Source organism: Pundamilia nyererei, unplaced genomic scaffold (assembly GCF_000239375.1).
Source record: "Pundamilia nyererei isolate P.nyererei 1_Seehausen unplaced genomic scaffold, PunNye1.0 scaffold00110, whole genome shotgun sequence".
Classification (NCBI taxonomy): Eukaryota; Metazoa; Chordata; class Actinopteri; order Cichliformes; family Cichlidae; genus Pundamilia; species Pundamilia nyererei.
In genome coordinates this window covers 1,613,360-1,640,882 of record NW_005187511.1, presented here as the reverse complement: position 1 = coordinate 1,640,882, position 27,523 = coordinate 1,613,360, and the positions used below count along the sequence as shown (strand labels likewise).

Sequence of the window (27,523 nt, the reverse complement as noted above, 5' to 3'; positions counted from 1 at the left end):
TATTGAGTCTGTTGGCATCTGCTACCCTCAGCCTGCTCCCCCAGCATGCAACAGCATAGAGGATCGCACTGGCCACAACAGACTCATAGAAAATCCTAAGCATATAAAACCCACCTTATTTAGATGTGAAACCACTACTGAATTCACAATGTTGAAATGTATACCACTATGTTTTTTTGTCCACCCAACAGACACTTTATCAAGTACACCTTGCTTGTACTGGGCTAGACCCCCTTTTCTAGCCCAGTACAAGCAAGGTGCCTTTATCATCTTTGATATCAGGTAGGATGGATTAATGCTTTTATGTTGTTTGCACCAAATTAAAGCCCTACTAATCTTAATGTCCCAGCGTAAGTCCACAGTCAACAGGCCAGGTAGTGTTTTTTCCCCAATTTTCTATTGTCCATTTTTAGCGAGTCCATGCAAACTTGTGCCTCTTCTTGGGAGTGATGCTCGGTGTGGTCGTATGCTGCTGTAGCCCATCTGCTTTAAGGTTTGTGCATTCATCATGTGTAATCAGTGGCTATTTGAATTACTGTTGCCTGCCTATCAGAGGAAATAAAAGTTAAAGATTCTAATTTTGACTCGACTTCTAATTAAAGTGAAGAAGTATTTAACTATTAGAAAAAAAAAAATTAAACTTCACATTAATGGTTTCAGCTGTTTCCTTAGGTTTGTGTAACTTCAAAGTTTATTCTCCAGTTTGATGACAACTGCTGAAATGATCGAAAGCTTCAACACAATTATGACTGCAAGCTGAGCTTGTTTAAGCTACAACAGCAGCAATGTTTAAAGACAAACAAGAATTTTGAGACTGTCACTGAGCAGACATGGAGGCCTTTATTGTTTAACTATATTCATAGTACAGTGCCACATCTCTCATCCACTGTAGCCCCCGTCACACACATTAGTCAACAACTTTTAACCACCATCGTGCACACACACACACACACACACACACACACACACGCACACTGTTTTCAATGTAAACATTGCAGGCTTAAAGAGTGATACAAAAAGCAGGTAGACAGTTTCTGTCAACAGCGTCTGCTCTTCCAGACGTACTCTAAGAGTTCAGAGGATGATGACACAAAAAATAAACATTTTCTGGTTGTTCTTCTAGGGAAAAAAAAAAAAAAAAAAAAAAAAAAAGAAGTCAAATTTTCTCCCATCACTGTGGTCTCATACTCACACACTCACAGGATTCTCATTCAAGCAAATGGTTTTATCAAAGTGTACTTAAAGTGTTTTCTTTTGAATGCTTGCAGTAGGCAGAAGGGGGAATAGTGAATTTCTGAAGTGAAATATCTAGCAATGATTATGTTCTTTATTCATAATCCTTCCTACAGGAAAAAGGCCTTGTGTGTCAGTTCCCTTGTGTGGTCACAGGATGAACATCTTCTCAATCCCGTCTGGAGCTGCATTACCTTTTAGCGCGTACAAAGTACAAGGCGTTGGTTTTAGGGTAGTATTTCACATTCTGTTTTTTGTCCATGAGGCCTCCAAAGATGATGAGCTCTCCCCTGCCCTGTACCACAGTGTGAAGGCTGGTCTCCGGTGGTCCTGTGACTGCAGGTGGAGTCCCGTTCCCATAAACTCTCCAAGACACTACCCCAGCAGACTTGGCTCGGGACACATCGAGCACATACATCTGCATGGGCTTGCAGTTGAGAGACTGGTACAGAGGTTTGCCTACGTTCAGGCTCTGCGGCGGATGATGACCGAGACGCCTCGCAATAGGCGGGATAGCATGTCCATCGGCTCCAGCCACCTGAGGAGGACTGGAGGAGGATGACGGAGGGGTTCCTGGAGGACCTGCTCCACCTCCAGGAGAAGGCCCCTGTGTCTGAAGGGAAGACGATGATGATGAAGAAGGTACAGATGAGGAAGATTTGTTTTTCACTGCCTCCAGCCCTCGTCGTAAGGCAGCAGGGGACACTGCACCTGGTGGGGTGCATGGGGAGCCTGAGGGAGGTGTATGCAGGCCGTTGGTGCTGGGGACCTCAGGATGGTGAGCAGCAGAGGGGGGAGACTCCCATCCATAGTCAGTGGAGGAAGGCAGGTGAGGACGAGAGGGAGGAGATGCAGCCTGGGCTGGGCTGGTCCGTGGGGAAGGGGAGGATCCATTTATTAAGGGAGGAAGAGGAGGGCTTTCTGGGCCTTGTGAAGGAGATGGCTGCTGAGAGGAGGACGGGCTCCCGTCTCTGGCACCACCTCTCGCTGAAGGCCGAGGTCTCAGAGTGCCCCATCGGCCATTTACACACGGAGCCTCTTCAACAGCTCCCAGAACAACACCGGCAGCACCGCTCCGAACGGGAGACTGAGAGCGCAGGGAAGGAGGTTCAGGGCCCAGAGGGGCAGGTGTGGCACTTATGGGGGAGGGCCGAGAGTTAAGACTTGGGCTTAGCGGTGCCCGCCCAGATGGAGCCTGTGAGAAGACCACCACACACTGGCCCACCTTGTGTGTAAAAAAAAGAACAAGTTGGGAAGAAGAAGCATTAGTGAACACGGTTTACAAGTATTCACAAAAATCAGGAGTGTACTATAAAGAGACATACTGGGTTAAGGAGGTATTTTGAAGGTAAAGTCAAAGAATGACTTTATGTTTTTTGTTTTTAACCTGGTCACAACAGTACCTTAAGATGAAGGCAGAACTGACCAGGGAAGGTTTGTTTTAGAGTTTTCAAAAAAAAAAAAAAAAAAAAATCAGTTTCAAATGTCTCAACCTTAACCAATTACTTTCAAGGTGTTTTTACAATTTTTAATTTTTAATTTTACTGTTCCAAGTGCCATATAGATTATCTTAAACATAAACTGATCAGAGGCATAACATTATGACCACCTGCCTAATACTGTGTTGGTCCCACTTTTGCCCTGACCCACCCACAGGCATGCACTCGACTACACCCGTCCTTTAAGTCTTGTAAGCTGTAAGGTGGGCCACCATGTGTAGGACATGTTTGTCCAACACATTGAACAGGTGCTCGATCGGATTGAGATCTGGGGAATTTGGAGAGCAAGTTAACACCTCAAATTCGCCTTTTAGCTCCTCAAACCATTCCTGACCCATTTTTTCTTTGTGGCAGGGGTGGACAGGGGTCAGCATGAACACATTGACTGGTCTGCAGCTATACAGCCCCATGCGCAAAAACTGTGATCCTCTGTGTATCCTAACAACTTTGTCAGAACCTGCATCAGTGACCATAATATTATGCAGTGTATATTATACATGCAACCTACGTGCTTTGTAACACACACCTTTAATTGATGGCTAAGCCACACACACTCACCCTACATGCTGGGTGACACCACAACTCTGGGGCCCCATGGTCCTCGTTTTCCACCTGCAGCTGCTGCCACCTCCATGGTAGTGCATCCATGTGGAGAAGCCAGGCATCTTTAAGAAGCTATGATTAGGGGAAAAAACAAAACAAATCAGTTCTCATGTTTCAAGGACCTGTTTTAAAACTGGAAAGAAAGAATAAAACTTACTGCATTCGGACCACCACATCCTCCCAAGATGAGCAGCGTCTGATCGTCTATCACAATCTAATGAATAAACATTTGAAGAGCATCATTTATTTCACATATAAAACATAGATGGACTTTTCTGGCACCTTTAGTAAATGCACAAAGAGACAAGTCAAAGTCAAAACTTCCACAGGGCTGTTAAAATGATTAAGCATCCCTGTTTAAAATACTGAAGCCTTACTTGTGACTGGCCGCCTCGTGGGTGTGGTGATGGTCCAGATATGGGCGGTTTGGACCAGGACCACTGCTCCAGGTCGAGAACCCACACTTCATTACTCCTGTCATAACCAAAAGAGGACCAGTGGAAATTTTCATTCAGTAATACATCCCTGTTCATAACATCTAAATCTAAAAGGATTAGTAATCTATATTGAAATATAATTCCTGAGAGTCGAGTGTGGGAAGATTTACTGTACTTGGGAACAGTGATTACTGCCGTCTAAGATCACAGTCTGTACAACACATTGTTTCAGATCTAATTTAATTTGTTTCACATGTGTTAACCAACCAAGCGAAGCCTTTACAATGGCAACCTATTAACACCACTGTAGTTTAAATAAGCAAAAATTTAGACTAGTCTTTCTAATTGCATGCAGTCAATTACAAATAAAACCTTCTTACATCTGACGTGCTCCTAAAGATCCCCCGAACACTATCATGTTGTTTCCTATTACAGATGAAGAATGGCCTGCCATAGGTGGAGGTCCATGTGTCGTTACTATACAGTTCCACCTGAGACAGAGGAAAAAACAAAGTATATGAAAAAAGAAGACAATAATAATGAAATGTTTAAACTAGTTCATATTTGGCCACCATGTGTCAGTCACTCCTTCTCACCAGTTCTTTGAAGGAGAGTAGGTGTGGATTTCATCAAAAAAACGTTCTGGTTGGTGTAGTGGATAAGGGCTGGGGCGAGTCCATCCCCCAAACAGCACTAACAGATCTTTGTGCATCACTAGAGTCGCTCCAGCTTTAGGAGATGGATAAGAGCCTGTTTAAAGGAAATAAAACAATAATTATTGGAAAATAAGTATGCCAGATTTTTAAATAAGTCATCAATTACACATGCATATCAGAAACTGTTTCCTCTTTGCTTTAACTCATACATTGTATAATTAAATCTGCTATTAAGCATCTGACTATTGTTCTCTCTAGCATGTCCTGCTGAATATGGGTGACTGGTCTTCAAAGATTTTTGACAGAAAATTGTGAAAGAGTGGAGTTTGACCCAAACCGTGAGATGAGATGTTATACCTCAAGGATGTAGCATTAATTATACAATAATTACATTTAGGCAAATAAAACAAATATAAACAGGCAGATCTGTAACCTAAACTCATCCAAACCTCTGTGTGGTCCACCAAACAATTTACCTGGCGTCTCAACATGAAAAATCAGTTTTAAGATTAAAAACATGTTAACATAATGAGAATTATGGGAGCAGTAATTATGAGAAAATTGCCACCATGGATGGGATTAACAGTTTTGTCAAACTTTGTGCTGTAGCGGGGACACTTTAAATGACCATTAAAAACATGTTGAACTGTTTACTACACTCTATAAACCAAGGCAGAACCATTATGTTGCCATAGCAATACATCAAATAGGTAGGTTGCACTTTAGAGACTGGTTGGAGAACTATCCCCGTCCCCCACCCACCCACATCAACAGTAACCAGACAACTATGTTGGATATCTAGGTAAACCAAACTGTAACTACCCAAATGTATCTAAAAATCATAGCTTGTGTTCCCCAGGTTGAAATTCTGACCCAATCACATTTTCACCCAGATGTTGCTGACTTTTTCTCTTTATACTATCTTACTCCACTTCCTACAAGCATTTTCTCAGAGAGCCAACTCAACCTTTCAAGGAAACTGTCCCCACACAGCTCCCCTTACATAAGAAGCTACTTGTTTCCAGAACAGTTGTAAAAGGGGTTACAACCTCTGATTTGTGTTGTTCTTACCAGCCTGTGAAATTGTTACCTGAGGCCAAAGGGCGGATCCACTCCTTGCTGTTGAGGTCAAGTCTCCATAGGTCATTGAAGGCAGCATTGCAGCTACTCTGAGTGCAACCCCCAAACACATACATGGACTGATTTGAGTCATAATAACATGCACCTGCAACCCGCAAGAAGAGAGAATAAATACCCAGGGTGTATAGTTAAAGTCTCTGCACACAATGCTTTAAGGATCATCCTGTTCTTCATGAGATGGCACCAACAGCTTGTCTGACACTACATTTAAACCACTGTAATTAAAAGGGTTTATATTTGTATTACTCCAAGTGGCCTATTATGACAGTGACATAGCACAAATCAGCATTTTAAGATTTCAAAACAAAGCTGATGAAAGAACATTTCACTTCAAATGCAGCTGGTGAAGAAAGAAAATGAAAAAAAAATGAAGTTGCTAATAATCTATTTTAAGACGAGCAGTAGTCTATACGTGGATTAAATGTCTGATGCTGCTCTTTTCATGAGTCATCTACCACAGACTGAAAGCCCTTTTTAATTGCTGTACATTAAACTTATAATCTGATCCATACCTTAAATTACATCCAAACATTTAGAGGCTTCAGATCCATAAAAATGAAGTGGCATTTTATTTTGACTTGTAGGAAATAGACACACCAACCTATAAGTGGGACAAAATGCTTTTGACATGAACCATGGTAAAAGGGTCATATACTAACTGTGTGAAAAGCGCTGAGTGATGGGAGTTCCTGGATATGGGTATGTGCGACTTTCCCACTGGATATTACCCTCCTGGACAGCTCTCAAAAATCCATGGTAACACTGATAGGCAACACCTAGTTAGCAGAGAAAGTGTTCAAGAAACAGAAGGCAGAAAAGTGGAGAAAGCAGATTCTAAGCAAAGATAAACAAGCATCCACCTTATGATTAAATATTATGCAAACATGAGCGGCGTACCTTTAATGAGACGGTACCACTGCTTACAAACGAGTGCAGCGGTCTTGTGCTCCTGGTAAGGTGAGAGGAAGGACAGAATATACTCTAGAACTTCCTCCGGCAGCTCCACCATTGTCCTCCCTTCTCCTTTGGCACCACTGTCCATGTTCCCTTCTTGACAGGAGGACCCCATCTTTGCTTCCACTTCCTCCGTTATCCCAGCAGGCTCTGAACCTTCATCCTCTGTATCCATGGCAACATGTCCTCCTCCATCTTCATTGTCAGGGGAACGGGACATTATTGTCTGTTGAGACATTGGGAGACAGGCTATTGATGCTAAGGGGACTATTTTGAATCAACTAGATTAATTAATTAATTGTGCTCTACACATTCTTACTGGAATCCACATTTTACAGATGCCTGTATGACTGATTCACTCAGCCTAAACATAGAGAGGGTGAAGGCTTTAAATTGGAAGAGATCTGCTCCTAGCCAAGAAACCCAATGACACTGCAAAGCTGCAATCAGCATAAAATTAGCGCTTGACGACCTTAAGTGTGATATCCACTGTTTAGAACGGTTGGAGTCCTTTCTTTGAGTATCTGGTCTGTCCACACCGGACGTTTCAGTTATATCATTAGCTACATCTAATTAGCTGCCGTTAGCCATCACATTATAATGCAATACTGGGTAGCTAGTGCTAATTATCGCCTAAAGCTAACTCACGATATTATTGGAAGTAACGTCATATTTCATAAGGCTAAATGAGCTTTGATTTTTGCTACAAACTGCAATTTATCCAACTAACCAACCGGCTAATGGTACCGTATTGTGACCAAGAAAAAATATTTTGTGCTAGCTTTGGCTAACGCTAGTCAACTTGTCATGAGCATCCACGCTAACGTTAGCTAACAGAAAAAGAACCTTTTGGCTAGCGGTGTCAAAGAAAAGGTGCATTTTCTCGACAACACCTCTGCTTTAAACAGCATAAAATCGCTCACTTCTTAGCTGTCTTGTCGACACGACATCCTCTCAGGTCAGCAGCCTTATTTGGTGTTACCACCCTCCTAACTGACGAGCTAGTCGAAACCTTCAGTCTTCTGCTAATAATCTTTGCTAACGCTAGCTCAACCACAGGCTATGTGTAATGTCAGTTTCCTTCTTTATTATACGCTGTCAGCTTCTCTCGGTGACTACGCCAGATTTGTCTGGTACCGTTGTTTAAGACGTATTCTTTTCAGGGCTCTGAGTGTGAAGCTTTCCTCTCCTCCTCCTCCCCGTTATCAGCTCCAAAGATTCCTCTGCAGCCTCCAAACAGTCGCCATCTTCCGCTGTGAACAGCGACCTCCTCCGCAGCTCAGCGACGCTCCGGTAGCCGCTAACCGTCTGTGGTACCAGGGTGGGTCCTCAGCCCCAAACAGCCGCCCAGGGCAACACGCTGTGTGTGACCGTGGTATGGAAGCCTTTTTCAGCCATTCAATTATTAATTACTTTTTTTTTTTTAATTAAAAGCTAAGTTGAAATTTTGAGTAATTAAGTAAGAAAATGGAGAGCCATAACTACAAAAGTCTAAAATTTAAAACGCTAACTCAAAATGTAGTCTTTAGTCTAAAAGAATGTTCAGTTGCAGAAAAACCTTTCCATACCACTGTTAAGGTTTTTCTAGTTGTATATTTATGTATTTTGTATATATATGTATAGTTTATTGAAGCAAAAAACAAAACAAAAACAGAAAACAAGAACAGAAGTCTTACCAAATAAGCCTGACATTCATAACAGCAGCATTATTAGATACACAACATAATGTAAGAAGATACCCAAAATAAAGTTTGAATTAAAACATATCTGGGGGAGATTTTCCTCAAGAGAAAAATAAATATATAAATATATGAAAAGATTAGAGATTAGATTAGATTGGATTAGATGAAACTTTATTAATCCCTCGGGTAGGTTCCTCCGGGAAATTCAGTTTCCAGTAGCAAAGCACAAAAGAAGTTGCATGTTACAGATACATTAAGGGGAATGAGAGTAAGGATATAAGCATAAATACACCATATATACACATATATAGATACAGAATATACAATATGGATAAATAGGATTGACTGAGTATATTGCACAGTGATTATTGCACAGTCGAATATAAGAAAAAAAGACAAAAAAACAAACAAATATTGCACAGTGTAGAAAAGCACCTACAGCTCAGTTGTTCCCGCCCTCCCTTGTCCCCCTGTTTCTCCTCCCTCTCCCCTCCAGTGAGGAGTTAAACAGTTTGATGGCGTGTGGGACAAAGGAGTTTTTAAGTCTGTTGGTTTTTGACTTTGGGAGAAGCAGCCTGTCGCTGAATAGGCTCCTCTGATTGTTTACGACCGTGTGCAGAGGATGCCCGGCATTGTTCATAATGTCCATCAGTTTCTTTAAGGTCCTCTTCTCTGCCACTGTCACCAGAGTGTCCAGCTTCATGCCGACCACAGAGCCCGCCTTCCTGATTAGTTTTTCCAGCCTGGATGAGTCCTTCTTTGCTGTGCTGCTCCCCAGCACACCACGCCATAGAAAAGTACTCCTGCGACCACTGACTGGTAAAACATCCTCAGGAGCTTCCTGCAGATGTTGAAAGACCTCAGCCTCTTGAGGAAGTACAGTCGGCTTTGGCCATTTTTATACAGGTGCTGCGTGGTGTTGCATGACCAGTCCAGTTTGTTGTCCACCCACAGCCCGAGGTACTTGCATGTGTTGACCACCTCCACCTCCTCTCCCTCTATCTGAACTGGCAGTGGACCTGGTCTGGACCTCCCGAAATCCACAACCAGTTCCTTGGTCTTTGAAGTGTTGAGTTTCAGGTGGTTTGTGTGACTCCATGTGATAAAGTTCCTCACCAGGCTCCTGTACTCCTCTTCCTGGTCATCCCAGATACACCCCATGATGGCCGTGTCGTCTGCAAACTTCTGAATATGGCATAATTCAGAGTTGTAGCAAAAGTGCACTTTATTGCCAAATTTTAGTTGTTTAGTTGTTTTCGCAGCTTTCCAGTTGCTGGAGGTTGTAACAGTGTTGAGTTAAGATTTGAATTCTGCTGTAAAAAATTAAATAAAAGTTTCTTTTTGCTGAATTTACATTAATGAAATGTTGCAGCTTGAATGCATACCACGTTTTCCTGAACTTGAGCTTTAATTTTATTTATTTAATTGTTTTTTGCTTCTTCTTCTTTTCCTGCTGGTACTGGCTGGTCTGAAGGTTCAACAGACCCATTTTTCAGTCTAGCTTTCCCCTGTGCATCTTCACACAGGATGACATTTTTCCGTGGGCTCTGGAAACAACAACTCGTCCCACACATCTGTAAAAAAGAAACCTCTCCCCCAGGGTTTATACTGTTCACTCCAATGCAAGAGTTTGTCTTCGCAATCTGGGAAGCTTACTGGTTTCCAGCACCTATTGTATCTTGTATTTATTTAAAACAGTGAAAGGATAAAATGTGTCCTGTTGTTGTGATTAGAAAAATACATTTATATCACCAAAATATGAACATTTCCTTATTAGTGATCATCACATGTAACCTGAATACCTTTATCCTTCACAATTCACAATTAAACTTTCTGTATCTAAGGTACAATTAAAGTCACTGAATGACAGTAAAACATCTGTCATAGAAAACAGTTGATACCATTCTCTGTCAGTAGAAGGTGAAGGCATAACTATGCAGCAGTACTTATGCTGTCTTAGGTCAGCATTAGTACTGCTGTCAAGGCAAAGTACTGAATCATCCAATGAATAAAGAAATTGGCCTGTTCTTGTCTCAGGGTGATTTGGGGCATATTTTAAAGATATTAGGTGTAGAAATGTCTGCCTTTTCTTGAATGTAATGGAAATAAATGTTTTATCATGTTATGTTTTCTTCAGAAGATTGAAACAGGAGATGGGTGATGTTTAATAAAAGAGAAAAGAGTTCATATGTTCAAACAAAGAAGCAAACAAAACTTTACCAAAAGCAGTCTGCACTTGGCTGATGAGACTTTGATTGATGTATTTATTGAGACTTTGGATGTCTGTTATCATAACGTTCTTTTTATTGTTATGTATGTACTTTTCTTCCCAAAATTTTCCCAGAGTACAATATTAATTAATAAAGACTGAAACTAAGACTATAACTAAAAGGAGCTAAACTAAAACTAAACACTTTCAAAAAGATAAAAAAGTAAAACAAGCAAACTCACGCTGGAAACTAACTGAAATGAAACAGAATTAAAAGCAAAAAAACGTCCAAACGATATAAAAATCTAACTAATTATGAATAACAAAATTATAATAACAGTGGTACAGACGCCTTCATTTGTTAAACCACTCCATTTGGAGGCAGCCTGTGGTTGACGTTACCTGTAGCTTACGTTATGACGTCATTTCCCTTCTTCGATTTGACGGTTAAACTTGAGAGGTGTAGTGAAGCTAAGTATTAAAGCATTGCAGGGACAGCGGTTTATAAAAACATAACGTCCAAGGGTGTTTGTTTTCCGTGTGAGCAGCAGCGGTGACCGGGGTTCATTTACTGAGGATTTTAAACAGCAGACAGCTGGTGGGGTTTGCTCCGAGTGTAGCTTTAAGCTAGCAGGCTAACACGAGGCCGGGGTAAAGGTTTGGGAATTTGTTTATCCAGCTTTTATCTGATCATAAAAAGGGACCCAGTGGCGGAGCTCCCTGTGGTTTGTACTTGAGCGCTTGCCGTCGTCTCATGCCCACTGTGGGGTACATTTAGCCGGTGAAGCGAAGAGAGCCAACCAGCCACCCAGCAGTCCCGTTTAAACATGGAGGATGAAGAGGTTGCAGAAAGCTGGGAAGAGGCGGCGGACAGCGGGGTGAGAGACGCTAATATACTGTGCTAAACAGGGATGTAACAGCACCCCGGCTTTAGTCTGATAGCCACCCAGGCACAGTGCAAGAGCTGTCGATAGAGTAGAGGCTTCCTGCGCCCAAAAACATTAGCGTTTTTTTTCCCAGCCGAACTTCCTGGTTGAGTCTTGCAGGCCGTGTTGACACGGGACTGAGCACACCATCACATCAATTAATTTATCCAACTGTGGAAATAATCTGAGTAACGTCATTGTAGAAACAATATCGTGACATGTTCAGCTTTCTCCAGCAGCCCCCCCCCCATGTGCCCTGAAATGAACCGTGTCAGCACCTTCGCAGTCTAGTGTGTGCCACTGATTGTAGAAAATAGTTTTATAAACAGCCGCTGGTTTGTACACATACATTTTTCTGTGTGTTTCCCAAAATAAATGAACCCTACTAGATTTGATTGTGCTAAAGTGTAATGTGTCACTTGTGATCTAATTTGAGGTTCTCTGCAATAGCACCTAAGTGTCCTCGAAACACTGAGTTTGTGACTGTAAGGGGGTTCAATTAGTTTAGTAGCTTTTTTAAAAGTTTTTTGTTTTTATCAGCTAAACACTACCTATGGATCTCAGCTTTATTGGTAAGCCTTTTTATGTGTTGTTTAGAAGAGTTTTCTGCCCTACTTTTGCATATTTGTTACACTCACGTAGAGTGTAATTGAGAAATTAATTTTTAATATTAGACAGCTGGAGTTGTTTGTGTATTTTGGATCATTGTCTTGCTGCATAATCCAAGTGAGTTTGAGCTTTGGGGCATGAACTGATGGCAGGACATTCTCCTTCAGTCTTCCATGTTTGACTGTTGGTGTTATGTTGATTTTAGGAAGCGTTGTTAGTTTTATGGCAGATGTAACGGGACTCAAACCTTCCAAAAACTGAACTTTGGTCTCTACAGTCCACAGAATATTTTCCCAAAAGTCTTGGGTATCGTCAAGATATTTTTAGGCAAATGTGAGATGAGCCTCTTTGCATTCTTTTTGGTCAGCAGTCATTTTTGGGGGCAATTAGGTCACAATCAAAACTGCAAGACAACATATATATGCATATATTAAGACTATCTTTAGGTTCTCCTCTACTGTTAAATACACATCCAAATTTCAGTTATCTTCTGTGCACCAACATGTTTTGGATACTTTCACATTTGTGTACTTTGTCATCTGGTTATGTGTGTATTTAGTTAGTTTATAATAATTATCATACTGCCAACAAAAAGCTAAAACACTGCACATTTACTATAGCAACAAAGACTTTCCCAGCATAAGGTATTTGATCAATTGCATGTGAGGCTGTCTTTGGTGATGAAGGTTTAATAAAGTCTGAAACGCACAGAAAAGTTTTACCTGCTCTGCTGTGTTTGGTTGTCACTTAAGAGTGATTGTAGTAGGGTAATTGAGCCAGGATTGAAATGATATCCGGTCCAAATACCTGATAGGTGTATCTCTACAATGTGAACATGTCTGGTATACAGGATGATGTAAGGACAAAAATAGAAATCGAGTTAATTATTGTATACATGTATTATATTTCCTCCTTCAGGAAATTGAGAGAAGACTTGAGGCAAAGCTGAAAATAAATCAGGAAGCAAAGTAAGTAACCAGAAGACAAAGTTACTGCTTTCTGCTTCTTTTTTCCCAAAAATATCTTTGTGAATATTTTTTTAAAACTTTATTGGCAAGACTAAAACTAAGGAAATGAAATTAACTTAAAACATGCCCAGACCTCTTCAAACACTAATGATTTTCTCATCTTTGCAGAAAGTCCAATTTGAAATCAGCCAGTTCACCTATACGAACTGCTGTCGTAGTCCAAGATGACTCTCTCCCAGCAGCACCACCACCTCAAATCCGAATTTTAAAGCGCCCTACAAATAACGGCAACACAGGAAACCCCGCTGCCTCGTCTCGTCCCGCTCAGCAGATGAAGTCTCTGGCCCAGAGAGAGGCAGAGTATGCAGAAGCCCGAAGGAGGATTTTGGGTAGTGCTTCTTCAGAAGAGACGCCTCAGGACAATCAGTGCCAGGACAGGTGAGTTGTAATGTCTGCAAAATCAACTGTGACAACAAAATGTTTTGAAGAAGACACCTAAAAGAGAAAAACACTGTTTTGTAATGTATTCTAATTTTTCTCTTACCATTATTAGGCCAGCTTGTATGAGTGTGCAGCAACCACTGGAACCAGTTCGTTCAAACAATCACGTGATCCGTCAACCCAACGGCCCGGATGGCACCTCAGGCTTCCGACTGTGCAGATAGGCAGGAGCTGCCTGATTCAAGACACGGATGTCTTCCCGAGAGGGCACAGAGGGTGCAGTGAGGAGTGTTGTGTGTGGTATGAAGAGCAGAGCGGTGGGACGAAATAAAATTTGACAGACGTTAGACATTTGAAGATGTAGCATGGATTTAGATGAACTTCTCCACCCTCTCTCTTCTCTGCTTACTGGTGTGGTCTTTGCCTTTTGCCTTGTCTTTTCCCTCTGTGGAAGCTTACAAGGGGCTGGCAGAGATCAGCCAAAGATCCGAAATCCTTTGTGTTCCACACTGTGAGCAGGCTTTCGCCTCACATTCCTACACACTGTGTTACTTTGACGTACCATGAGGTGCCCTATGATTTTAGGTCTGATTGGCCGGCCGAGTGCCAGGACATCAGGTGTCTGTCTCTTCAGGGAGAATACGGAGAGCTTGCAGATTTGTGGGACCTCCCCAGAAAAGGCAAGCACACGAGGTGGCCTTTCCACTGATGAAGCGTGGGTCATGGCTGGGTATCCACCGGGGTACTGGCCTTAATTTGTCGGGTTCAGTTGGAATGAAATGCTTGACGGTGCCATAAATTTATTGCGTGTTCAGCAGCTTGAGTGAGCAGCAATAAAAAAATAAAAATAAAAAAATAAAAATTGTACTGATGGAGCCTTTTGGTGCCTAGCAGTGTGCTTTTAATACTGTAGTCGATGGCAGTGGCTCAGGCCACAAGTGTCCACAATCCTCTGTAAGGCACAAGTGGCCCTTAAAGAAATGCCCGGTGGGCACACAGCCTGTGGCCAAAAAGAATAGAGCTGAAGGACAGTATCACTAAATCTAAGCTTATCTAAGCAATAATAATGAAATTACTCCCTTTTTTTCTTTCTCTTTTAAAATGTTGCCCTTTTTCTGTGCCGTTTCTTTTTGTTCACATATGGTTTTAAACACTTCATATTGTTCATGTGTTTCATTTCTGACACATAGTACGTATAAGTCAGGTGATCTGTAGTGTGTAAGAGCCTAGAAGATGTAGTCTGCATAGTCGTGTCATATTCAGTTATATCTAATTGGCAGAAGACATGAACTGAAAGTTTTAAAGTGTGTTTAAAAAAAAAAAAAAAAATGTTCCTGTGTTGTTCCTTTGCTGTTTCGGAGCAGCTCAGCTCTGGAGTTGATGATGATTTTGGTGGGTTTTCGTACCGGCTGCAGTTTGCTGATTTATTACCTACAGTTAAGAGTTGTATTAATTATTCAGAAATAATTATTTCAAGCTCAGCCTAGATGGGGATATCATCTAAAGTTTTGTGTTGGCAAATATTCTTCCAGGGCCAGGAAACCTTAAAGAAAATGGTGTTCTTTACCTAATATCATCTTACAGTGTGGTCTGCTTGTTTGGGACCAATTTAAAATAAGAGTTTGCCTGCAATAACATGATAGTATAGGCAAATCCTGATGAATAACCAGTGCTGACACTTGTAGTAAACAGTACATGAGCCTGCGGCAGGTTTTCAACCTTTCTACGCTGTTATGCCTTAAAAGATAAACAATCCTTGGTCTCCATCACACGCTCTCCAGCAGGTAGTGCTCATACATATTTGGAGCTTTCTGTGAAAGGTTATTTATGTCACAAGTAAACTGCAGCACAGCACAGGAGCACATTTATCAACATGGCTGGAAGTGTTGCATTTGTGCCACTTATTCCTGCTTCAAAAAGTAGAAGTTTTTGTTTTAGGAGATTATCTACAATGAAAAGGAGGACGTTTGGACCTACAACATCTAGATGATGTGCTACTAATACAGCGTTCCCTGGGATCCTATTCAATTATTGTAACAAAATCAGTTTCTAATCAGTTTAAACTGAAAAGGAGAAATAGTCATCCTGTACCTGTGTGATGTACCCATGATGCTTTGCTGAAGTCATTCATAGCCACCTGTCTAGTGTGAAGCTCCTTTTATGTCATCATTGTTTTGAAGCTTTAGGGGGAAAAAGCTCATTAAATTTGAACACCCTTTAATAAACACACTCAGCGGTACAACTTGCTTCATGTGTTGTTATTTTAGAAAACACAGTAGTCTTTCATATGCTGCTCAGAATAATGAAGGGGGCACTGGATCAGCACAGTCTAAGATGGACTTAAGGGATATCAGTCTGCGTGTGCGGAGGCACCAACAATCCATGATCAGATCGATGATCTGTTTATAACTATCCACTGCATCCGGTGAACTTTTGGGAAAACGTGACTTTTTCTGCTCTAGCTTTTCACCCTCAATGGAAAAACAACCCACATGAAAATAATTTGCTACTATGACTGTCCCCATGGTGACAAATTAATCTAATCTAATATTAGAGGGAATGCAGGACAATTTGCTTAACACTTCAAAGATTGGGTCACCAGTTTGTCTTCAAACAATCACTGAAAAAAGTTTAGTTTGCTGTAATATTTCCCATTTGTACTGGGCATGCAGAGATGAAAATGATTTTTAGGACAAACCTCACATAATGCATATTTTGTGTTATTTAGTACTGTGTAGTAATGTATTGTATCAGGAAGGAAATACATGAATTCACTGGCTTCTAATACATTTCGCACAGTAAGAAGGATTGAAATACGATATGTATCATTTTTTATAAGAGGAGAATAATTTCAGTGTTCTTATGGAAAACTTCCTGTTCTTTCTCTATTTATATACATTATACTGTTCTTTCTAGGCTATTCTAAGTTCTTATTGACAGACTGTGACGTACTCTTTAGGCGCTTATACATCCTGGCCGGAGGTGGCGCTGTTAAGGTCCGGTTAGCCTGGTTCAGCAGGACAGAGCCGAGGGTCTATTGAAAGTCGGAAGTTGGTTTTGGGTTAGCGAAACTTGACAAGATGGCAGAAGACAACAGCTACGAGTCAATGCTCTGTGTAAAGCCAGAGGTCCATGTTTACCGGATCCCGCCGCGGGCCTCTAACCGCGGATATCGGTACGTGCTAATGTTTTTAACTGGCGAGAGCAGCCAGACTTTTGATAGCGGGCTAATTTTGCAGGTATGCGCCCATTATCGGACAGCAGTTTGTCAGGATAGTTTGTTAGGTTTTTGTCATTCGATTACTGCTTTTACGGGTAGCCAATATATACTTTTAATATAAAAATATAATTTTAACTGTATCAGCTCACGGAAATGGGACTTCAACATTCTGTCGTCTTACCTGCGACTTGCACCTGTTGGCGTTTAAAAGCTTACTTCTCACGTCGATGACACGCAGATGTAACGCTGTAGCTTTGGTCTGATTGGCCGGCCAAAATGTTGATTTTAAGTATCTGTCCAATGATAGATGCAGATGCTCAACTTTAACGCTAGTAGAAAATTATTCTTGTTTTTAGTGTCTTAGTTTGAAATGTGTCGTTTGTTTTAGTGGAGTCACGTCTTTGCTCCTAAACAATTTGTTGAAAACGTCTTTAACATCTGTAAGAGTAGATAGAGCTCATGTCTCATTTTAGTCTGACTTGAAGCTTTCATTTCCCTTCCTCCTCCATCAAAAGTAGCAGCTGGCAGTGACTGGGTCAGCTGTTTTCATAGAGGATTACACCACTTTCACAAGTAGATATGTGTTTCCTGTTTTTCTAGTGCTGCAGACTGGAAGCTGGATGAACCTGCGTGGAGTGGAAGGTTGAAAATAACTGCCAAAGGAAAGATGGCCTACATTAAGTTAGAGGATAAAAATACAGGTAGGCAGAAAAAGGACTGCTTTAATTAGTGAAGTAAGAAAGAAGACTAAGAAGAAGGAAAAAAATTGGTAGTAAACCCCAAACTAGACTGTAGTAACTAGTTAACAGTTAGGTTTGTGTCTTCATAGTTGTGTCTTACAATACGTTGACGGTTTAAATATATGGTTCAAAACCAGTATTTAAAGTGGGATTTGGCAAAGGCGATCTGGTAAAGTGTAACAGCATGATTCACCTAGAAAGGAGTCTCATAGTTACTATAGTTTTCTATGCTGAGGTCCTGTAGGTTTGTTTTCATTGCGAACAGGCTGTGATTAGCTGACCTGTCCTGCTTTGGCTCTGACGTCTTCTGCTCTTAGTGGATTTATCCAACTGCATTTGACGATATACACTTGTGGTCACAAGTTCACGTAAATCATGAGTGTTAATGTCATGGTAATCTGGGGCATTTAATGATTTCTTTGAACTGTTCGTGTTCCAGGGTGGAATGATTACACAGTATACATCCTTAATTACTTTAAAAAACAACCTTAGGATGTGCAAGCTTGAATATAATTAGAATTCTTTTAAATATGTACATGCACCCCTACTAATAGGCTTGACCTCGGGGCTTTGGGAAAATCATTCCAGAAGCTTAATGTTAGCCTGCTTTACCAATTCCAAAACCAGTTTTGATGTGTGTTTGGGAACATTGTCCTTTTGGAACACCCAACTATGTTCAAGTTTCGACCCTCCGGAAAGAAGGGTGGAAACTTGATCTGATCTGAAGTGATCCGAGATAAAGTTGAAGAATTTGGAGGTAGTCCTCTGTCTTCATTGTTCCATCTACTTTGTGCAATGTACTGGTATCACTGGCGGCAGAACAGCTCCAGAGAATGATGCTACCACTACAGTGTTTGACAGCTGGTATAATGTTCTCAGTTTAAAAGTCCCAGCTTTACTCCTCTAAACATAACTCTTGTCATTGTGGCCAAACAGCTCAGTCTTTATCTCATCTGACCCCAAACCTTTTCTCCAGAAGGCATTTTACTTGTCCGTGTGAGGAGCTGCAAATTTCAGTCGAGTTTGAAAGTGCTGATTTTGGAGCAGGGGCTTCTTTCTTGGTCGGCGTCCTCTCTGTGGTGATGTAAAACTGGTTTCACTATGGACAGCAATGCTGTTCCAGCAGATGTCAGTTCATGGCACGCTTGAACATTGGGGCTTTCTGGGTTTTTCCTGAACATCCTCACCAATTTCTTCTCATCTGAGGGTGAAAGTTTGGATCTTCTTCCAGTCCTTGGCAAAGTGGTGACACATCCAAAAAACTATTCAATTGCACTTGCATACAGTTGTTTAGTAGAGACCTTCCCAATGTGTGTAAATTTAGAATCCTCACATCTTTGCTGAGTTCTTTGGACTTTCCCATTATTTTTAGTATTGGTCAATACAATGAGTCCATAAAGGTCTATGTTGTACAATCATTACCCCCTGGAAACGGAACAAGTCAAATAAACCATTAAAAGCCATAATTACTGTGACGTTCATGGCCACAATGAGTGTGTGTGCAACCTTCTGACCATAGCTGTGTGAACAAATGTTATTGACTTTCATGGTTGCTTTGCAACCTGTAGCCAATGAGTGTCAAAAATGCAAAGGAGTAGGTCCTGTTATTCAGAACTAGCTTGTGTCTTTGAACTATTTTACTTAGATTACCTTTGTCTTTGTTGCGCACTGAGATATAAAGCTGCACGTATAGAACCACAAATTACATCCAGCAAAAATAGTTTAAAGGGTTTTGGGAATACATTAAAACATTTTGCAGTTTCGGTGATTGTTACCAGGTCAACCTTTTACATTACAGCATGACATATTGTTACAGGGTTATCAAAGCTCCTTTTCAGAAACCTTGCTGTCTTGTTTTGTTTTATTCAGTCATCTCAACTTGACAGCTTGTTGGTAACAGAAAATAACCCTGGGGCTTTGTTTGGTGTAAATTTACTCTTTGCAGGAGAGCTGTTTGCACAAGCTCCAGTCGAACAGTATCCAGGTTGTGTCGTGGAAGCAGTAACAGACTCCAGCAGGTATTTTGTAATCCGGATAGAGGATGGCAACGGTAAGACAAAGTATTTGGAACGGCATGTTTTGTTTCGTTAAGGGCATGCTCCACATTTTGTTGAGCTTGACTTAATCTCAGTATTTGTTTTGTACAACTTAACTTTTGTAATCTCATAGTCCCAGTTTCCTGTAAACTGTGTGCCCTGTAGTATGTGCGTTGTGATTTATAGATGTAAGGTTGAACCCGTGTGAACTAACTGTATAAATATCCTTTTTTTTTCCCCCCCTTAAAGGACGTCATGCTTTTATTGGTCTGGGTTTTGCTGATCGTGGAGACTCATTTGACTTCAATGTCGCTTTACAAGACCATTTTAAGTAAGTCGCCATCTATTACGTTAGCTTTTTATTTTAATTTTATTGTCCAGTTTGGGCCAAGCTTTAGGTTTATTTGAGTCCCACATCATCACTCCTCTACTGCCGTGCTTCACAGTTCAACTGAGGTGTTTGATCTGTTGTGTTTGGGGCTTTTGCCACACAGCTCCACTTGTGTCTCTTATTTCCAGCAGACATTGTTCCAGAGGTATTGGGGTTTGTTTAGATGCAACTTTACAACCCCAAGCTGTGTTACTAAGTTCTTTTTAAAGGGAAGAGGCTTTCTGACATGTCTGACATTTTAACCCTTATTGACTGAAATGTAACTAGAAGTTAAGCATCTTAACTTCTAGTCTAATTTTTGTTTATGTGTATCAATAACCAGATTGATTTAGCAATAATAATTATTCTGCTTTCAATTTTTAAAGGTGGGTCAAACAAGAAGGTGAGCTCGCAAAACTGGAAGCTTCTCAGAGCGCAGCCCCTAAACTGGATCTGAGCTTCAAAGAGGGACAGACGATCAAAATCAGCATCGGGGTGAGCACACAGCGGAAGATTGCAGATTGAATGATGACGCGACAGGTTTCCCAGGGATTTAAAGTTACTCGTTTACATTAATGAATGTATCATGCCTCAGCATTCAAACAGGCTTTTAAAGCACTGTAGGGGAAAAGTCACCACTCTGATTGTCAGCGTAGTTTCTGGATTATTTCCAGTCTTTAGGAATCAAAGTTGCTCAATTACATGAAAAATCATAAACTTGATTATTTAACTCTGTCTTTTAAGAAAAATAGTACTTGTTGTACCTCACAGACTCCTATGTTTCCAAACAGATAAAACGGTTTTACGAGTTTGAACCTTGCACAACTGAGTGCCTAAGAGGTCAAATACTTAAAAAGACGACTCTCTGTTACAGAACATCAAGAAGAAGGACGCAGGTGGTGCCAAACCACGGCCCATGGCTGGTGGCCTGCTCCCTCCTCCACCTGGAGCAAAGGCTGGAGGTATCCTGCCACCTCCGGCAGGAGCACAGACAGTCCCGCTTGCACAGACGAACACCGGTGATCACGATGCTTCTCAACCGCAGCAGCTTTTTCCACAAATACGTGCTAACTGTAACGATGCTTATACCAACACGGATTTCTTTTTGTCTCCAAATCCAGCTCCTCTTCTAGACTTCGGCTCGCCCGTCCCTGCACCCCAGCCCAGCTCCGACGTGTGGGGAGATTTCACATCCGCGGGTTCCAAGTAAGACCTCACCTACAGCTCTGTGTGCCTCAGCGTTACATCCATCCATCTTTGTTTGATTTCTTTATTTTATTTCTGTGTGTGTTCATCAATCTCCCGTCCTTTACCCCACCCCTCTCATCCACAGCTCCAGTACAGATGCTGTCAAGTCAGGATGGGTGCAGTTTAGTTGAGCTGTAAGAAAACGTGCAGACACTCAGGTTCCAAACATTCCACGGACAGGACGATTGTGGTGAAAGATTTATAATTTTTCAAAAAAGAAAGTAAGAGGGGAACTGTTAGGAGACTCATTTGCTGCACTTACTCTCACTCCCTCTGACAGCCCACTCTGGAAGAACAAACGTTAAAATGTGTATATTTTTACAATCTCCTGTTTCCCCACACTCTGCTATGCAGTAGGATTGATATTTTTAAATAGTCGGGTAACCACTGAAGTGTAAATGAAGTGTCCAAAAAGGTCGTCTCTTCACACTAACTTGATCAGCTGTTTCTCTATAGCTTTAAATCAGATGCTCCCATGTTTTCATCTTCAATCTGTCTATAATTATGAGTAGATTTGATTGTGCCTACGTGCTCTTGCGCTGTCCTTTAATGGTCTGATTTCACCAGCACCGTTTAGCTTAAGGTTTTTTGTTTTTTGGTGGACATTTGAGAAAATAGTTGGAATGTCCATGTTTTGTTTAGCTGTTTACAAAAATGTGTTGTTTTTCTGCTTATAGCTTCTCCCATCTTTCTGATTCTTCTTTTAGTACACCTGTTGAAGCTTTATTGAACATTTATAATTAGTTTTACATTAACTTTCCTACGCCCTCATTATTTTTTTTTTAATCATATGTCGGGGTAAAAAAAATCATTTCTGTCTGTCGTTCAAAGCGTCTACGTGTCTTGGTGTGTTTGTCCTCCGTGTGTCTTTACCTCCCGTTTTAAATTGTGCCTTTTACCCAGCTGAAACTTCCTTACCCTTGTTGGCAATTGCATCGACTGTTTGATTAAGTGCCTTCCTGAAAAAAGTATATTGTATAAAATATAAACCTATGTCTTCTTGTAAATAAACTATATATATTTCAGTGGTGTTGAGTTTTTGATTTTAAATAGGAAGGTTGGTGGTTCAGTCTCTGGCTGCTCCAGTCACAGAGCCTGTGAATGACACATGCTGTATAAAGTGCTTTGGGTAAACAAGTACAGTAGGAAGGTGCTTTATCGATGAAGTCGGGACCACTGTCAGGGTTAGGGATAGTTGTATAATTTTCAAGGTCTACAATCAAGAAGCGCTTTCATGTATGTAAACAGAGGATTTACATTAAGCTCCAAACCACTGTTTACACTCGAGAGCAGGAAGGACAGATAAGACTTTACCAGAAAACGCATAAAAGAGCCCGCACAGTGCTGAAAATGGATAAATCACTAGATGGATGAAGCCAAGATTAACTTGTGTCAGAATGATGGGAAGGAAAAAAAAACATGCACCAAACTTTACAGACACCAAACTGAAACAGATTCAGCTGAAAAACATTTAGACATTTAACGTTTCCTGTGAAGTAAGTGTGATCGGGATTTATTTACTAGACTACAGGTGTCTAATATCAGTTCATTAATACAGTTTGGCACAACACATGTTTTAGAAATGATTTGGCAGCCTGAGCTACTAATTAAAGTAAACATGAGGTTGCTGTGCAAAGAAGTGGTGACTCAGGACTGATTGGTTTTTCTAACAAAGTCAGAATAATGGTTTGTATGGAAGCTTCTTTCTGCCATTGTAACAAGAATGGGGGGGGGGGTGTCACAATTTCAATTTCATAACTCGTAATAAAATAAAGATCCTGAAGATTCACCTTGTATGCATTTTAAATTTCTCCCTGAAGGCAAAGTACCTAACAACAACCAACTTTTATTCATCACATACACAATCATACAGAGTAAAACATGCAGTGAAATCCTTGAGTCCGAAAGGACAGGCTGCAGACATGGCCGCGCCATCTCAGGGGTTGGTTTTTGCATGGGGGGGCAGCCAGGACCCTTACTGGATACCACCGGCATGCAGGAATCGAACTTGCAACTCCTGCTTGTTATTTTATATGTATTTATTTTTGTTATTAAAAAGTCGATGAATGGATGGATTGGATGTTAAATATTATTTTGATGCTTTTAAAAGATAAATGTCTCTCATTTTGGTTACTGAATTTTTAAAAAATATTTTATTTAAAAATAATATTGTTTTTATTAAATATATGGGAAAATGGATGTGATTGGATGTTAGATATTAAAAATGTGAACTGAAAAAGTAAATGTCTTATTTTGTTCATTTGAGATGATTATTTAAGAGAGGTTATTTAAAAATATTAATTTAATTCATTTTTTAAATTAAGCATTGGATATGATGATATGACTGGATTTTAGATAGTTAAAAGTGTTATTTTGTTCACTTAAAATTATTATTTATAAGATATTTTGAAATAAAATAATGAAGTGGTTAAATTCTTTAACCTTGGATAAATGCTCGGATTTTAGATATTATTTGAACGATAAACATCTGCATCACTAAAACATAAAACACTTAAAAAAAACACTAAAAACTAAAACATAAAACACTAAAACATACACACACTTTTTTTTTTAAGATACTCGTTTATTTGAGTGAATAACAGCGTTCATTCAAAATGCCAGCGCGTTATGGAGCTCGGTGTGATCATATGATAGACCCGCCGCTGATCTGTATGAACTGGAAGTCCCTCCCCGGAAAAAGCATGGAGAAGATTTCGAAACAAGGCGACCCTGCGTGCAGGGAGCTGACGGTCCGTTTGTAAGTGCCGGGATGAGCTTCGTGCCTGCTTTTGCTGTGTAAAAAGCCCACGCAGAGAAGAAATGGAGAGACGGCAGGAAAACGGTGAGCAGAACGAGCAGCCGAGGAGAGATGTTTATCAGACAGGGAAGCGGATGTTTTCACTGCTAAAGCTGCAGCAAACACGACATGATGTAGGTGTAGATGGTGTTTATATTCAGCCTCTTGTTTCCACAGCAGTCACGATCTCCTCCTGTGATGGTTGGGGGGGCGAAAAAAGTCTCCGTTTAATTTTGGTTGGATGCTGCGCGGCTTAACGTGCAACCATCTCCCTCCTCCAACTCCTCCAACTCCTCAGACTTTTGAAAACTTGGGCGTGTCTTTGTGGATGTCGGTGGTTTCTGTGCTTAAAGAGGATGTTGGCGATGAATCGTTTGGCCGTGTTCTCCTTTATATGCACATAATAAACGAGAAGCGCAGAGGCATCTGCTCAGGAAATCAGTGATTTAAGGTCGGTGCAGATGAAGTCCCGTTTGTTTAACGTGTGGGGAAGAGCGGACAGTTTGGAGGTGTGTTCGCATTTGGAGATTCAGGATGATCAATTGCGCAAAACGACCGATTTTAAAGGTTTAATTTCACTGAAGTCAGTACCAGTTATTTCCTGTCACACCAGTAGGGGGCGCCAAATATATGAATAAGTTTAAACTGAACTTTTCGTTCCTGGGAAATGAAAATCTTTCATTTATTTCAGATTAGAATACTATGGTTTTACGCCAGCCACTTTATTAGGTACACCCTGCTTGTGCGGGACCCCCGCCTTTAGAGCTGCTTTAATTTCTGGTGATCTTAGCTGACAGCAGTGTCTCCTGTCTCCTTCTGCATGTCTTGGTTGGAACAAGTGGTTATTGGAGGTACTGTTGCCTTCCTGTCATTCACCTCCGAGCTCTGGCATCTATGAGGCATCTTCTCCCAGAGAAGTGCTGCTCATTGGATATTTTCTCTTTTTAAATCCCAGAGATGGTTTTAAGGGAAAATCCCAGGAGATCAAAAGTTTCTGTCGCCACATCCAAAGTCACTTTAATCACCTTTGTTCCCCATTCTGATGCCACGTTTGAACATCAGCAGGTCGTCTTGACCGTGTCTATGTGGCTCAATAAACTGAATTACTTTCATGGGGCTGATTAGACATTTGCCTTAAAAAAGGTGTGCCTAATGAAGTGGTCGGTGAACGGGTGTCAGGCGTGACAGCATGACTGATGATGTCACAACACATCAGTGTTTTGTTGTTTATTCCTGTAAGTTTAAATTTCACTCATTCAGAAATTTAAGTCAGCATTCACCAAAGTCATTACAGTCCAATGAAACTGTTGTTAAAAAAAACAAAATAACTTTTTAATTAAAGGAAATAAAATCAAAGCTAGAGATTTTTTGAGGGGGAAAAACCGTCTGGAACAATGTTATTACCGTGTTATTACAGTCTACTGAGCATTGGGATGTCTAACACACTAAATCAACATCCTTTGGGAAGTGCTGTTTGTATTGCAACATCTATTCAGAACTTCTGAAAAACATGCCCCTATCAAATACTCTTAAAATTATAATAATGAATTTACAAAATTAAAAGTAAGAGTCAAATTACTAAAAACTAAACTAAACAAAAAGACCAACTCTGAAATCTAACTTGATGAAAATAGAAAAACTCAGAAACTTGGGGGGAAATCCCTGTAATAATAATAAAGCTGTAATAACTTTGAGTTTTGATGTTTATTCCTGTAAGTCCTTTTGTATTGGGCCTTTTTAAGGACATTTAATCTGGTAGTACTCGCTCCCCCAGGGCCCTGTGTGGTTTCAGGGGTTATAGGGTGGAGGGATGGTAATGTGTACTGTAAGAGAAAGTACTCACAAGCATAGAAATGCAAATGGAGTGTGAGCGGGAGAGCTGGGTTAAGGCAGAGTGGGGGGTCTGGTATTGACACAATGATCCTCTTGTCTGTAACCTTGACAATTCAAACGCCACACAGTGCAGCACACACCCCGTCATCTTCAATGCCTGTGTCACAAAGCAAACAACAAAGCAGATGCTTTGTTTAACTTTGTGCTAAAGTTGCTAATGTATTCAAATTAAAAATGTTTAAACGCTAAAAGAAGAAGAAGGAGAAGCAGAAAACAAAGTCAAGTGTAAAGATACGAAATATTTGTGATTTTGTGAATTATTCCCATTACAGCTGCTTGAATGTAAAGATATAATAATGGAGAAGATGTCACCTCTTTGCTCCCCCAAAATTCCTGAGCAGGAACAAAAGTGAAGAAAACTGTGGATACACCATAATGTTGTTACAACCCACGTATTCAGTGGGAGAAATGTTTTGTCACTCATCCAAGTGACTACAATAAATAAATAAAAAATAAATAAAATAAAGTAGATCTGTGAAACGGTACTTTAGTAAAGTATTTTAGTAAATGTACTAACTGTGCATGCTCTCATCCAGTGCACGCTGTGGGTTTTACAGTATTGTAGTCTGATTGCATTGGTGGGAGGGGGGTATCAGTAAGATTCAGTCATGCTGCCCCCTCTGGATGTACCCCTGCCCTTCAGAAATGAAGAAATACCCCAAACCCACTAGTGTAAAGCTGTATCAAGATAACATTTTTTACCTTCCCTTTTTTGATTTTGCAAACACGTATTCATAGTTTTATGAAGCAGATCCAAACTGTGATGACAGTCATCACCCTAACACCAAAAATACTGAACAGCACTAAAAGGAAAACTGAAACTGACTGAGGCAGCATATTTGGTTTTGTCTGGACTTGTCCAAACACTTTTTTAAAACTACTGACCTTAAATATGTTTTATGTCGTGTTTAGACTACTTCACTGCATTTCAGAGGAAAATATGAAACCCTTATTCTCCCATTTAAGTGACAGTCACAACTTTTCAAAGACATAAAAAAGTCACACACACACATCCATGTGCAGAGCACTTAACATGTAAAAGTATAATACAAGTGTAAATGGATAGATCTGATCCTTTTTGTGTCATTAAAACTAAGAAGTGGCACAAATTATCTGGATTAATAATAATAATAATAATAATAATATTATTGCAGTGACAAGATGTTATTTGTTATAACTGCTTCTTTGACTGGCAATAATTTTGTACTTTTAATTAACCCCTTAAGCTGGAGGATATTTTTAATTATTTCTATTTTAGTTATTAATTTAAAAAGATCCTTAAAAACACTCAGTAACAGCTGCACTGCCACTACTTATGCTTAATCGAAACAGGAAATTAGAGAGTAAACTCCAGCGCTTTGGTAGAAGCTTATGCTCTGTTGTTTTTTGTTTGTTTGTTTGTTTTTATTTTTAAACCCTCATATTCAAAAAGTGATTGCTGCTGTTTCTGTGGTTGTTTTTTTTTGTTTTTTTTTTAGTAAAGTCCATTCTTTGCTTGTGTTGGTAAATAGACTGTAGTCAACATGATTTATGAAAGGCTCATATCTTGGACAGGTCACTCTGAAAGAACCTTTTAGTCTTAATGAGACCTTTGACCTGGATAAATAAAGGCTACATAAAAGTTACCTAAATGAGAGATGTTTCACAGATTTTGGGTCAACAAGTCAGTTGTAACAGACGGTCTGTGTTTTTAGCAGATGATCACTTTTTGGCACGACGCCGTAAAGGAGTTTAAAGATATCTGCTGCTTCTCTCGGTGGGCTCAGGAGTGCCGTAACTATCTGAATCAATATTAACATACTGACGTCACAAAAATCAGGTTAATTGTTCGGTATCTTCTCTCAACTGCGAGGCTCGAGAGT

At 40.4% G+C, this 27,523-nt stretch overlaps 3 protein-coding genes across 4 annotated transcripts; 2 read left to right on the top strand and 1 right to left on the bottom strand.

Moving 5' to 3' along the window:
* Nucleotides 1-820: 820 nt before the first annotated feature.
* fbxo42 (F-box protein 42) lies at nucleotides 821-7,890 on the bottom strand. 2 transcript variants are annotated; one of them, XM_005741446.1, is made up of 10 exons: nucleotides 7,660-7,890; nucleotides 6,466-6,748; nucleotides 6,228-6,344; nucleotides 5,519-5,653; nucleotides 4,369-4,522; nucleotides 4,153-4,263; nucleotides 3,713-3,809; nucleotides 3,493-3,549; nucleotides 3,291-3,407; nucleotides 821-2,458 (listed from the first exon to the last, which is right to left on the bottom strand). In XM_005741446.1, the coding sequence occupies exons 2-10, from the start codon at nucleotides 6,740-6,742 to the stop codon at nucleotides 1,424-1,426; spliced, it is 2,100 nt and encodes a 699-aa protein (XP_005741503.1). In that variant the 5' UTR covers nucleotides 6,743-6,748; nucleotides 7,660-7,890; the 3' UTR covers nucleotides 821-1,423. The 2 variants fall into 2 exon arrangements, with proteins under 2 accessions (XP_005741503.1, XP_005741504.1); XM_005741447.2 differs by lacking the exon at nucleotides 7,660-7,890 and adding an exon at nucleotides 7,446-7,645.
* A 2,932-nt stretch (nucleotides 7,891-10,822) lies between these two features.
* Nucleotides 10,823-14,617, top strand: LOC102200687 (SUZ domain-containing protein 1-like). The gene is made up of 4 exons (XM_005741445.1): nucleotides 10,823-11,291; nucleotides 12,867-12,916; nucleotides 13,085-13,354; nucleotides 13,470-14,617. Exons 1-4 carry the CDS (start codon nucleotides 11,241-11,243, stop codon nucleotides 13,579-13,581), a joined length of 483 nt encoding a protein of 160 aa, XP_005741502.1. The 5' UTR covers nucleotides 10,823-11,240; the 3' UTR covers nucleotides 13,582-14,617.
* Nucleotides 14,618-16,369: 1,752 nt separating this feature from the next.
* necap2 (NECAP endocytosis associated 2) lies at nucleotides 16,370-21,978 on the top strand. The gene is made up of 8 exons (XM_005741444.1): nucleotides 16,370-16,532; nucleotides 17,178-17,278; nucleotides 19,263-19,367; nucleotides 19,603-19,684; nucleotides 20,110-20,218; nucleotides 20,598-20,742; nucleotides 20,845-20,929; nucleotides 21,057-21,978. Exons 1-8 carry the CDS (start codon nucleotides 16,438-16,440, stop codon nucleotides 21,100-21,102), a joined length of 768 nt encoding a protein of 255 aa, XP_005741501.1. The 5' UTR covers nucleotides 16,370-16,437; the 3' UTR covers nucleotides 21,103-21,978.
* The last annotated feature ends 5,545 nt before the right edge of the window (nucleotides 21,979-27,523 follow it).

What these genes read in the sequence shown, in the direction of transcription:
- fbxo42 (XM_005741446.1), bottom strand. Translation starts at nt 6,742, where the DNA reads ATGTCCCGTTCCCCTGACAATGAAGATGGAGGAGGACATGTTGCCATG. An exon ending in TACTCTCCTTCAAAGAACTG is followed by an intron (nt 4,264 to 4,368) that starts GTGAGAAGGAGT and finishes CCTCTGTCTCAG; the next exon opens with GTGGAACTGTATAGTAACGA. An exon ending in TCTTTAGGAGCACGTCAGAT is followed by an intron (nt 3,810 to 4,152) that starts GTAAGAAGGTTT and finishes TGGTTATGACAG; the next exon opens with GAGTAATGAAGTGTGGGTTC.
- LOC102200687 (XM_005741445.1), top strand. Translation starts at nt 11,241, where the DNA reads ATGGAGGATGAAGAGGTTGCAGAAAGCTGGGAAGAGGCGGCGGACAGC. An exon ending in AAGAGGCGGCGGACAGCGGG is followed by an intron (nt 11,292 to 12,866) that starts GTGAGAGACGCT and finishes TTCCTCCTTCAG; the next exon opens with GAAATTGAGAGAAGACTTGA. An exon ending in AAAATAAATCAGGAAGCAAA is followed by an intron (nt 12,917 to 13,084) that starts GTAAGTAACCAG and finishes TCATCTTTGCAG; the next exon opens with AAAGTCCAATTTGAAATCAG.
- necap2 (XM_005741444.1), top strand. Translation starts at nt 16,438, where the DNA reads ATGGCAGAAGACAACAGCTACGAGTCAATGCTCTGTGTAAAGCCAGAG. An exon ending in GCCTCTAACCGCGGATATCG is followed by an intron (nt 16,533 to 17,177) that starts GTACGTGCTAAT and finishes CTGTTTTTCTAG; the next exon opens with TGCTGCAGACTGGAAGCTGG. An exon ending in GTTAGAGGATAAAAATACAG is followed by an intron (nt 17,279 to 19,262) that starts GTAGGCAGAAAA and finishes TACTCTTTGCAG; the next exon opens with GAGAGCTGTTTGCACAAGCT.